The 10593-nt window shown below is 37.3% G+C and overlaps 1 protein-coding gene across 2 annotated transcripts; it reads left to right on the top strand.

Annotated features, from left to right (window-relative positions):
- The first annotated feature begins 551 nt into the window (after positions 1-551).
- On the top strand, positions 552-9959 carry gpatch11 (G patch domain containing 11). Of its 2 annotated transcripts, XR_009648588.1 has the most exons (9): positions 552-707; positions 1592-1818; positions 4199-4240; positions 4342-4462; positions 5030-5120; positions 5878-5988; positions 6064-6145; positions 6228-8407; positions 8640-9959. XR_009648588.1 is itself a non-coding variant. In XM_060871983.1 (8 exons), exons 1-8 carry the CDS (start codon positions 658-660, stop codon positions 6284-6286), a joined length of 783 nt encoding a protein of 260 aa, XP_060727966.1. In that variant the 5' UTR covers positions 552-657; the 3' UTR covers positions 6287-9959. The 2 variants fall into 2 exon arrangements, 1 of the variants encoding a protein (XP_060727966.1); XM_060871983.1 differs by having other exon boundaries at positions 6228-9959.
- The last annotated feature ends 634 nt before the right edge of the window (positions 9960-10593 follow it).

The following is a 10593-nucleotide window of genomic DNA, read 5'->3' as shown; positions in this document are numbered from 1 at the left end:
CTTCCACTTGAGTAAACTTCAAATGAACAATCACTACTTACCTAGGCACAGGGAGCCTGTGCCTATTTCAGGCGTCATCGGGTATCAAGGCAGGATACACCCTGGACGGAGTGCCAACCCATCGCAGGGCACACACACACACACACACACACACACACACACACTCTCATTCTCTCATTCTCTCACGCAATCACACACTAGGGACAATTTTCCAGAGATGCCAATCAACCTACCATGCATGTCTTTGGACCGGGGGAGGAAACCGGAGTACCCGGAGGAAACCCCCGAGGCACGGGGAGAACATGCAAACTCCACACACACAAGGTGGAGGCGGGAATCGAACCCCGACCCTGGAGGTGTGATTTCTTTCATTTGAACAACCATATGCAGCACAGAAGTCCGTCATCGTCCATGCATTTGAGGTAAAGGAGCACCGTACAAATATGGCGGCGGTTTTGACGCATTTTTAGGACCCCAAGGCGACATCTAGTGTATATATCTATGCCATCAAACATCACAAGCGGCAGAAGAAGAAGCAGAAGACGAAGAAGAAGAAGAAGAAGAAAAGAAGAAGAAGAAGAAGAAGAAGAAGAAGAGAAACAACAACAACAACAACAGCAACAACACAGCACAGCCACAGCCACAACAACAAGAAGCATGGCAGCGGAGGAAGATGATTATATGTCTGATGCTTTTCTTAACCCTTTGTGAGTTGTTCCATATTCTTGCGGATGTGTTATGATCTCCACGTCTCTAATGATTTTAGATATTTGTAGAGATTCTAGAGGAAACCATTCGCCTCCTGTCATGATGTGATCCGATGCACGATATTATCTCCATGTTTCAAACTACTCCCACCAGCACAATCCTTAAGGCTATTCAGGCAATTCCGTTGTACATTTTCTAACTAAATCCCATTCACCAACAAAGGCTGATGCCCTGTTTTTCTTTTCTCAAAACTGGCCATTACAACTTGTTTTTCCAAATTTCAGCATGGCTTTGTCAAGCCAACATAAAAGTTTGTCATGACTTTTACCTACTTACCTATTTAGTTTGAGAGATTGTGTTCATTTGTATCGTTAATTATACTGCAAGAAGTCCATTCTAAAATGTTACATAAATAGACATTTAAAAAAAATACAGATTTGTTGGTTCATTCGTCCATTGATTTGTCCATTCACAATTTTAGAAATGTTTGGGTAAATATTGGAAATAAATTGGGAAAATAATGGCAGTTGACTTTGTGAATCGGTTTTATTGTTATTTCTGAACAAAATAAATGAATAGAATGTTACTTATGTTTCTTCTGAACCAATGAAAGTATGTGTATTAAATTACCAGACATTATTAAAATAGTATTCAGTCAGGTTTGACAAAAGTGTAAGCCTTGCTTTTTCAGAATATAATTTAGGAATTTTTCCACACTTTTCCTTTGATCATTTTTACAATGATATTAACCTAGCCATAGTAAAAGAGGTAAAATAAAAATGCCATTTTTATGTTTTGGCCTTAACAGTGTTTTAGGTCATTTCTTCAAGGTTTTAATGTCTTGAACCAGTAAAATGAGTTATGTTCATCACTGTTGTTTCAGAATGGATGTTCGGCCTGGTGTGCCAAAGGTGAAACGTTTAAAGGAGTCTCTAAGACGAGAGACTTTGCACAAAGAGAAAAATATTCTTAACCAGCAAAAAAGCTACAAGGAAAAAGAGCAGACCAGACGAGATGTTGCTTTGCAGAACTCTCTAAGTAGTGAAAATAAAGGGTTTGCTTTGCTGCAGAAAATGGGCTATACAGCAGGACAAGGTCTGGGAAAAGAAGGTCAGTACTGATCAAAAAAGAGTGAAAACAAATGAATAGTAATAATATTAAATGAAAAGAAATAATATTAATATTGGAATAGTCACAATATATTGGTCAGAATATTTCTTCGTCTTTTGTAGAAAATACTTAAATACCTTATGGTGAACACTCATTTGTATGTGTTATGTGTTTATTGATCAATACCCAAATTAAATTGAGAACCTTGAATCAAATTGAGTGCCTCAAATCAAACACCACTTGATTCAATGCCCTGAATCTTTTTTTTATTTTAAGATTAAGTTGCTAGATATCAATGGAGGACAGTATGGAAGTTAAAACAGAACCTATGACATAAGGTTTTGACAAAATGTTATCATTTGGCAAATTCTTGATTGACAAGATGACAGAGCATTTACAGCTGGCTTAAATTTATAACCAATCCTTTTTCAGAGGATAAGTTTATGCTTCACAAATAGTATTGATGCCAAAATATTTCTGTGCATTGAGTTCTGAGTTAAATTATATAAATGTAACAAGTGACAAACATTTCTTGCTCTATTGTTACTTTAAAAAAAACTTACATTTTGTGTTGGGACATGATGTTAAAGATTAAAATGTATATCTGATATAAGGTCTTCCAGCTGCTGACAGCATGTCAACACATTTCTCTTATTTATGAAATGAACAGCCTTAAGCCACTTTGTAACTAATTTGGTATGCTTAAGGTCAGTGTCTATTTTGAAGACCCATTGTGCCCAAGCTTTAAACTCCTGGCTGATGTCTTGAGGTGTTGCTTTAATATTTCTACATAATGTTCTTTCCTCATGATGCCATCTATTTGCACCAGTCCCTAAGTGCACCAGTCCCTCCTGCAGCAAAACACCCCACAATGCTTATCTAGTTGTTCAGTATTATTTTCTCTTTTTTCTTTGTCTGTATTCTAATTTTAGGATTAGGTTCATATTTATTTGCCATTTTATTTCAACTTTATTTCAATAAATGATATATAACATCTTATTGCGTTGTTGTGGCTGTCAGTTTAATGAAGCAAGAAGCAAGACTTTCTTCTTTCATTAGGAACTGAGCCTTCAGAATTCATTGATTATTACTGGTCCAATTAAAATTGAGGTTTTAATAATTTTTACTTATTTTAGAGGTTGGTAATTTAAATGTCTCTTTAAAATTCTAATTTTAAAAAAGGGGATATTCTGGGAGACTGATTTAATGACACTGATCAATTTTGTGTATGATATATTGTATAGGTTCTCCTTGTGCCACCAAAACAGCTTTGACCTGTCGAAAGGCTTTGGACTTCACAATACCTTTAATGGGTTGCAGTTGTATCTAGCACCAAGTTATTAGCAGCAGATTCTTTAAGTCTTGTAAGTTGGAGGTCGGAGCTCCTAGATCAGACTTGCTTGTCGCACACATTCCACAGATGCACAAAGAGATCTGTGGCATTTGGAGGCCAAGTCTACCCTGTGAAGTCTTTGTTTAGGAATGTTTGAGGAACAGGGTCATTTTTGCAGTGTGGCAGAGCACATTATCCTGCCGAAATAGGCCTCTGCCATTAGGGAATACTGGTGCCATGAAGGGTGGACTTGGTCAGCAACAATGTTTTGGTAGGTGTAAAAGTAGCATCCACATGAAAACCAGGACCTAAGGTTACCCAGCAAAGCATTACTCAGAGCATCACAGTGCCACCACTGGCTTTCCCTATTCCCATAGTGGAGTCCATTACTCAGTTGTTCAGTACCTGATGCTCATATACAGATTGTGGACACTTTCAGTGGTAGCCAAGTGGACAGCATGAACACTCTGACTAGTCTGTGCCTACACAGCCACATATGCAGCAAGCAGTGATGAACTTTGTGTTTAACACCTTTCTCTCATAGAAAGCATTATGTCTCTCATAGAAAGCATTATGTTATGTTTTCAGCAATTTGTGTTACAAAAGCTCTTTTGATTGATCACAGCCAATAGGCTAGTCTTTGCTCCCTATGCATATGACTGAGCTTTGGCACACATGACTGTATTGCTGGTTCAAATTGTCCTTCCTTGGTCCGTTTTTGGTAGGTACTAACCACTGCATCCCAGGAACACCCCACAAGTTGCCATTTTAGAGATACTTTGGACCAATCTTCTAGATACACATCAATTTCGAGAACTGCTTGTTTACCTTCTGCCTAATATATCCCATCCCTTTGAAAGGTGCTATTGTAATGAGGTAATCAGTGTTATTCACATCACCTCTCAGTGGGTTTAATGTTATGGCTCGTCTGCATATATTTCTGGTATGTACCTTGCATTTTTCGGGGTTTCTGTATAAATAGTACGTTTCCCATTTTTCCAACACTGTCTATTCTTTCAGCACTAAAAGATGTTTTCTATCTCTTAGGTACTGGACGAGTTGAACCAATTCCCCTTAACATAAAAACTGGTTAGTGCATTTTAAGTCTACTTCATAATGATGACTACAGTTCATTGGTGTACATAGAATAAAAAAACTGTGTTTTGACTAATTATAATGTAATGTATTAGACAGGGGGGGCATTGGAATGGAAGAACAAAAGAAAAGGAAAGCAGAAGAGAAGTTAAGAAATGAGAGAAAAAGATTGCAAGTGAAGCAGCATATGGAGAAGCAGTCTCTTGAGGATTTCAGGTTTGCAAATAGATAACATGTTTTTTGTTTGCACAATTATGTTAAATTATGGCTCATTATTTCTGAACTAGATCATAGATTTTTTAGATATCGGTGCTGCTAAGTTTGACCAAGCTGCTTTACTTTGACAATAGGTGTGGCATAACTTTTTACACTCCTTCTTTGGTGTTTATTTTATGGATGCATTAAGAAATATAAAAGGAAAAACATAAATCATAATGCACATTGCTATTAAAAAGTTTTTTTAAGGCTAAAGTTTTTTTTAACACACTCTTTGTGAATTTGACCTCCAGAGGTGCATTCAGGACTGTCATAATGTTCCTAATTCTTGATGTATATCCAGAACTATCTGGAAACAAGTAGAACTATTTTATTAGGGATGCAATGGTCTCTTAATATCCATAGTTAAAATATGAGATAATACCACTGCTATTTTTTTTTTGTTGAGGATGCAAACACAGTGTTTTATAGGAGCTGGGCAAAGCACATTGGAGAGTTAACTTGCCCAGTGGCCCACACTGTGCTTAATGTAATCTAAGTTAATATAATTTACTATCTTAATTACAGAGAGCGCAAAAGAACTGAAAGAGAACACCGTGAAACTGAAGGAGACCTGAGGAAAAGTCAGTGGGCCTGTGAACAGCTGGACAAACAAAAGGTCTCCTCAAAAAAAAAGAAAAATAATATATTTTGCCCTCCTCCACTTACAGTGCATTCGGAAAGTATTCACAGTGCTTCACTTTTTCCACATTTTGCTATGTTACAGCCTTATTCCAAAAAGGAACTCATTCATTTCTTCCCCAAAATTGTACAAACAATACCCTATAATGACAAAATGAAAGATGTTTGTTTGAAATCTTTGCAAATTTATTTTAAAAAAATCACAAGAATTCACTGCCTTTGCCATGACACTCAAAATTGATTTGATTTGAACTTGATTGGAGTCCACCTGTGGTAAATTCAGCTGATTGGCCAGAGTCCAGACTTGAACCCGATTGAAAATCTCTGGAGAGATGTATAAAATGGCTGGGCACAGACACTCCCCATCAAACCTGATGGAGCTTGAAAGGTCCTGCAAAGAAGAATGGGAGAAACTGCCAAAAATTGGTGTGCCAAGCTTGTAGCATCATACTCAAAAAAAAAACTTGAGGCTGTAATTGTTGCCAAAGGTGCAACTAACAAAGTACTGAGCAAAGGCTGTGAATAATTATGTATGTGATTTTTATCTTTTTTATATTTGCAAAGATTTCAAACAAACTTCTTTTACCCTTTCATAATGGGGTATTGTTTGTAGAATTTTGTGGAAAATAAGTAATTTAATTCATTACAGCTGTAACATTAAAAAAAAAAAAAACTTTCCGGATGCACTGTATGTTTCTTGGTATAGTCAAGTGATCTTTTGTTTTCCTGGTTAGGGAATAATTGTTCCAAAGGACAGTTGGTATTGGGCCGAAGAAGTTAAGAATCAAGAGGCAGAGCATGATGAGCCCAACACTGAAGGAAGTAAAGACGATACAGAATTAACGGTAAATAAATTATAATAAATATGACAATATTATTCTGTCACACTGTTTTTATATATTGTGTCATTGCATATTCAGTCATTAGTGAAGCTGGAGTTTATAACGTCATACCTGAGGAGTGTGCATTTCTACTGCATATGGTGTGGGACAGCATATAGAGGTAGGTAATACAGTTCCTTGTCATGTTTCTTGTTTTGGAAACAAATTATACAACAATATAACTGACGTTTCTCACTTCACAGATGAGGAGGATATAAACACAAACTGTCCAGGTTGTACAGCATCAAATCACAATGAGTAAAGGAAGAACCATAATATGAATGCCTATGTCCCCTCTCTTTCTTATTTTAAATACAGATCTTTAATTGCCCAATTACATTTTGTCTTTTGTTAGGTCATTTTTTTGGAATTTTTTTTATTTTATTTTATTTTTTTTTTCCTTCTGTAGGTTTTTTTAAATTTGTGATTTTAAGAACACCTGTAATGTTGTAATGGTGTCAGTTCATTTAAACTAATTAAATGGTTTTTCATCTATTTCCACTGTTTATGGCTAGTGCACTAGATGACACATATGAGCCCACATTTTCTATCACTCTAGAGCAGGGGGTCACCAACCTTTTTAAGACTGAGGGCTACTTCAAGGGAACTGAGTAGTATGAAGGGCTACTGGTTTGATACAAACTTCCTCAAGAGCAAAATTCACTGATCACTTTTTAATAATAATAATAATAATAATAATATGGTGAAGAGACTGCTCACATATCAATGTTAATTATTCTCCACAATTATTAACAATGATTTATACAACAATGATGGAAGGAATTTTCACAAGTAATTTAGCCTTTTTCAAAAAATGTTCACATTTCTGTGCACCATTTTTAGTTTAATGTTATGGTGTTTTCAATGAACACGTTATCTCTTCTTTGTCTGTAAATGTCTGTTAGTGGGAAGCCTGGCACTGCACTCTGCTCACCATTGTACTGTAATCTGGTGAATAATTTGACACTGCAATCTGAGTGAGTCTTGTAAATGTGCATCTTGTAAATGTGTTCTGTGTTTGTTCTTGATAAAGTTCATGTTAGAAAAGGCTGATTCACAGAGATAGGTTGAACCAAAAAGGCATGCAAATTTCATAGCTGCTGTGCATACACCACTGTACTTTTCTGTGTCCACAAGGCACCAAAAGTTTGATGCAGACTGATGGGCTTTGAGGTGGAGGTCATTTTGCAACGTTAGGATTTCTATCTCTACCTGTCCAGCATCCAATTTGAACAGAGCACTTAGTTGCTCAGCAGTGCATGTCATGTCCACTTGCATGAAAGGATTTGTAACGGCTTTTTCTGTCCTTAATGCGCCGCCGGGTGGGTAGTTAGCATTGAAACTTTCGTGACGCAGACTGAAGTGTCTCGCCACATTGTGCCGCTTTGCCGTCGCAACAGTCGTCCCGCAAATGAGACACACACACTTTTCTTTGACTGACGTAAAAAGAACTCTTCCTCCCAAACACTGTGAAAATGGTATGTTTTCTGTCGCTTTTCTGCCATTTTTTGGGGGGTAAATCACAACTAACTCCTCATCGTTGCTGCACCACTTCCTTGTGTCAGGAGTCGGACGTGACGTGCGCGCAATATTGACATTTGACTTCAGAAAAGGCCAGAGTTTGTTATACATAACATTTTTGTTTTAATTTTTTTTAATGAAATAAAATGAAATTAAATATCGTCATTTTAAAATCTACGTTAATGCAAGCGTTTTTTATTCAAAAACAACAGCAAGAAAATTTTTTTAGGCGAAGCTATATTTTGACCAGTACTATTTTAGAACGTGCCTCGCGGGCGCCTTAAGTGCTCCTTGCGGGCACCGCGTTGGTGACCCCTGCTCTAGAGTAACAAATCAGCACTAGTCCTAAAAACTGCGATGTTTTTCACAGAAACAGGGAAGAATGCCAGGACTTTACTGAGAAAGAGGAATTCGAATAAATAGCTTAAGTTATAAGTAATATGAAGCTTTGTGAGCCGGATAAGTCTGTAGAAATTGTTCTTTGTGTCTTTTTGGTGAAGCAGATGACTCATGAGTTGTCTTGTTAAAGTCTTTTTTTTTTGCCATGCATGTCTTTGGATTTAATGTGGAGGAGGGTGAAATGAGGTTATATGCTCATAGAATCATTATAACATGCACCACTGTAATAAATATTAATTTTATACACCATTCACAGAATCAGTTTCCCAAGCATCAAGCTTATTTTGTTGGGGTAATAAATATCAGTTTCAGTTTATCATTTTTTTTTTTTTAACAGGCAGCAGCACAATACAAAAAATGCAGGCACTCGTCACCAGCCTCAGTCAATGTTCATGTCAAATATCTGAAAAAAGTGTCTCTTTGGCTTTGATTGTGGCATGCACAAGAAACAACAACTAATTGTGTGAGTGGCAATTCTTTGGGTGGAAATGCTTTTTTGAAGAATGGTGTCATTAAAAACTGATTGGATTGAGTGACCAGGTAGACTATTGTATAGGACAGAGTAAATAATCAAAAACTGTTTTGCTAATTTTTGAAATTTGAGGTTCTTGTTCTATGTTCCAGTCTTGAAATTGTGGGGCAGTTTTCCTGATCCTATTATTTCAGCCTCTTTAATTGTGACTCTGCTTTGCTAGCCTTTCGAGACCCTGACTCGGTAGTCCTAAATTATATGGCCACCACAGCAGGCCAGCAGATCTGGGAGTAAAGGCATGCCCAGGAGAGTGACAAGGATCTGCATGCCTTCTTCACTTGCAGGATGAAACCAGAAGCAGTGGACAGAATGGAAACAAAGCAGCATCAGGAACAGTCTAAGGTACTCAACATCCAGATTCTGGAGAACAAACTTGATATTTTTCGGTCAGGGTTAAGTTCCAGAGGGACTGTGATCTTTGCCATACAAGCATACAAAGTCCAGGGGTAGATGTTTAGTGATGTTTAACAGCAGCTGGTGCGACATTGCAATCATTGTTCCTTTTACACTGCCTTATGTGAACTACATGAGGCTGTAACTCAACACTAGACTTATCACCAGGACACTGCTCTTTTTGTGGTGGGGCTTTTTCCACAGCTTAACTTCAAACACAGTGACAAACTTCCATTAACATATGTCCTGGACCACTGCATTGCTACCTCCATTGTGGAGCTTGCTACTGGAATCTCAACAAATGCAACGCTGTGTCCTATGATGTATGAGTGTTGATGGACATGAAGAGAGCTAGGGGAGGAAACGTTTCTATTGGGTGGAAAGTCCCAGTCCCTGGGACTATATTAGGAAGAAACTGTGTATTATAAACTCAATAAGTGCAATTAGATAACCAGGAAATTCAGTCTAGTTTTAGCATGATCTGTTTTGTTAAAGATGTTAACTATTAACTGAGACCCAAGTTCAAATATGTTTTTGTCAGTTGAAAGCAATATCATGGTTTCTTGTGGTACCACATCTCAACAACACAAGGAGGATTTATTGTATCTATTTTAATTTTGATTTCATTGTTTGTTTGTTTTTTCACTTCATTGATATGGAAGAGTTAAATATCATTGAAATATGATTTTGTTTTAGTAACAATAGCAGTCTTTGTAAGTGAAGTGGGTTTTTTGTTTGTTTGCGTTTCTTTTTTCTCTTTATTACATTGAGTGTTTCTTTATATTTAAATCCAAACCTGTATTCTGTGCAGGACCATTGGGCTTTATCTTTGAAAAATATCAGCAGAACACCGTTGATCTTACAGACTTTACTCTATTAAAATCTCTGTGATTGGACTGATAAAGTGATGGATGTCAAACTGACATTTTGAGGTTGGTAAAGTATGTGGATTGTGTAGTATGTGGTTATAATTTTTGACAGATATTTACCTAGCATAGGTAATTTAACTGGAGGCTAAAGGTTAACCCTATCTGACTGGCAATCCCATCATTATTACATGCTAATGTGCAATAAAATGGATGACCTCAGACCTCAGCTGTGTGCTTATCTTCATTGAAATGTGGCTGCAGCTACATGTTTAGCTATCCAGCTACTTGTATCAATACTACGATAGTCATTACCCACTGCTCACTGCAGCTGGAGTTTTTAGTGGTAAAATGCCAGCCATACTATCTACCATGGTAGTTCACCCCTGTTATAATAGTAGCAGTGTACAATCCTCAGTGAAAATGCTAGTTCTAATGCTAACGAAGCTCTGCGACAGCTGCACGATTCTATCATTGAGCAACATACGGCCCTTCCAGGTGCGTTTTTCATTGTTACTGGGTATTTTAACCTCTCAAAACTGAAAACACTTGCATAGAGTTTTTACCAGCACATCAACTTTGCCAACTTCAGTGTAGTTCATGCTTAAATCATTTGTTATTCTGACTGTGTGCTTAGGGTCATTGTCCTGTTCAAAAAGATGAACCTTTGAACCAGTCTGAGATCAAGTGTGCTCTGGAGCAGGTTTCCATTATTTCATTCATCTTTCCCCTGATACTGACTAGTCTCCTAGTTCCTGCCACTGTACCCACAGCATGATGTTGCCACCACCATGCTTCACTGTAGGGATGGTATTGGCCAGGTGATGAGCAGTGTTGGTTTCCTCCAGACAAGGCACT

Source organism: Tachysurus vachellii, chromosome 6 (assembly GCF_030014155.1).
Source record: "Tachysurus vachellii isolate PV-2020 chromosome 6, HZAU_Pvac_v1, whole genome shotgun sequence".
Lineage (NCBI taxonomy): Eukaryota > Metazoa > Chordata > Actinopteri > Siluriformes > Bagridae > Tachysurus > Tachysurus vachellii.
This window is presented reverse-complemented; position numbering and strand designations above follow the sequence as displayed.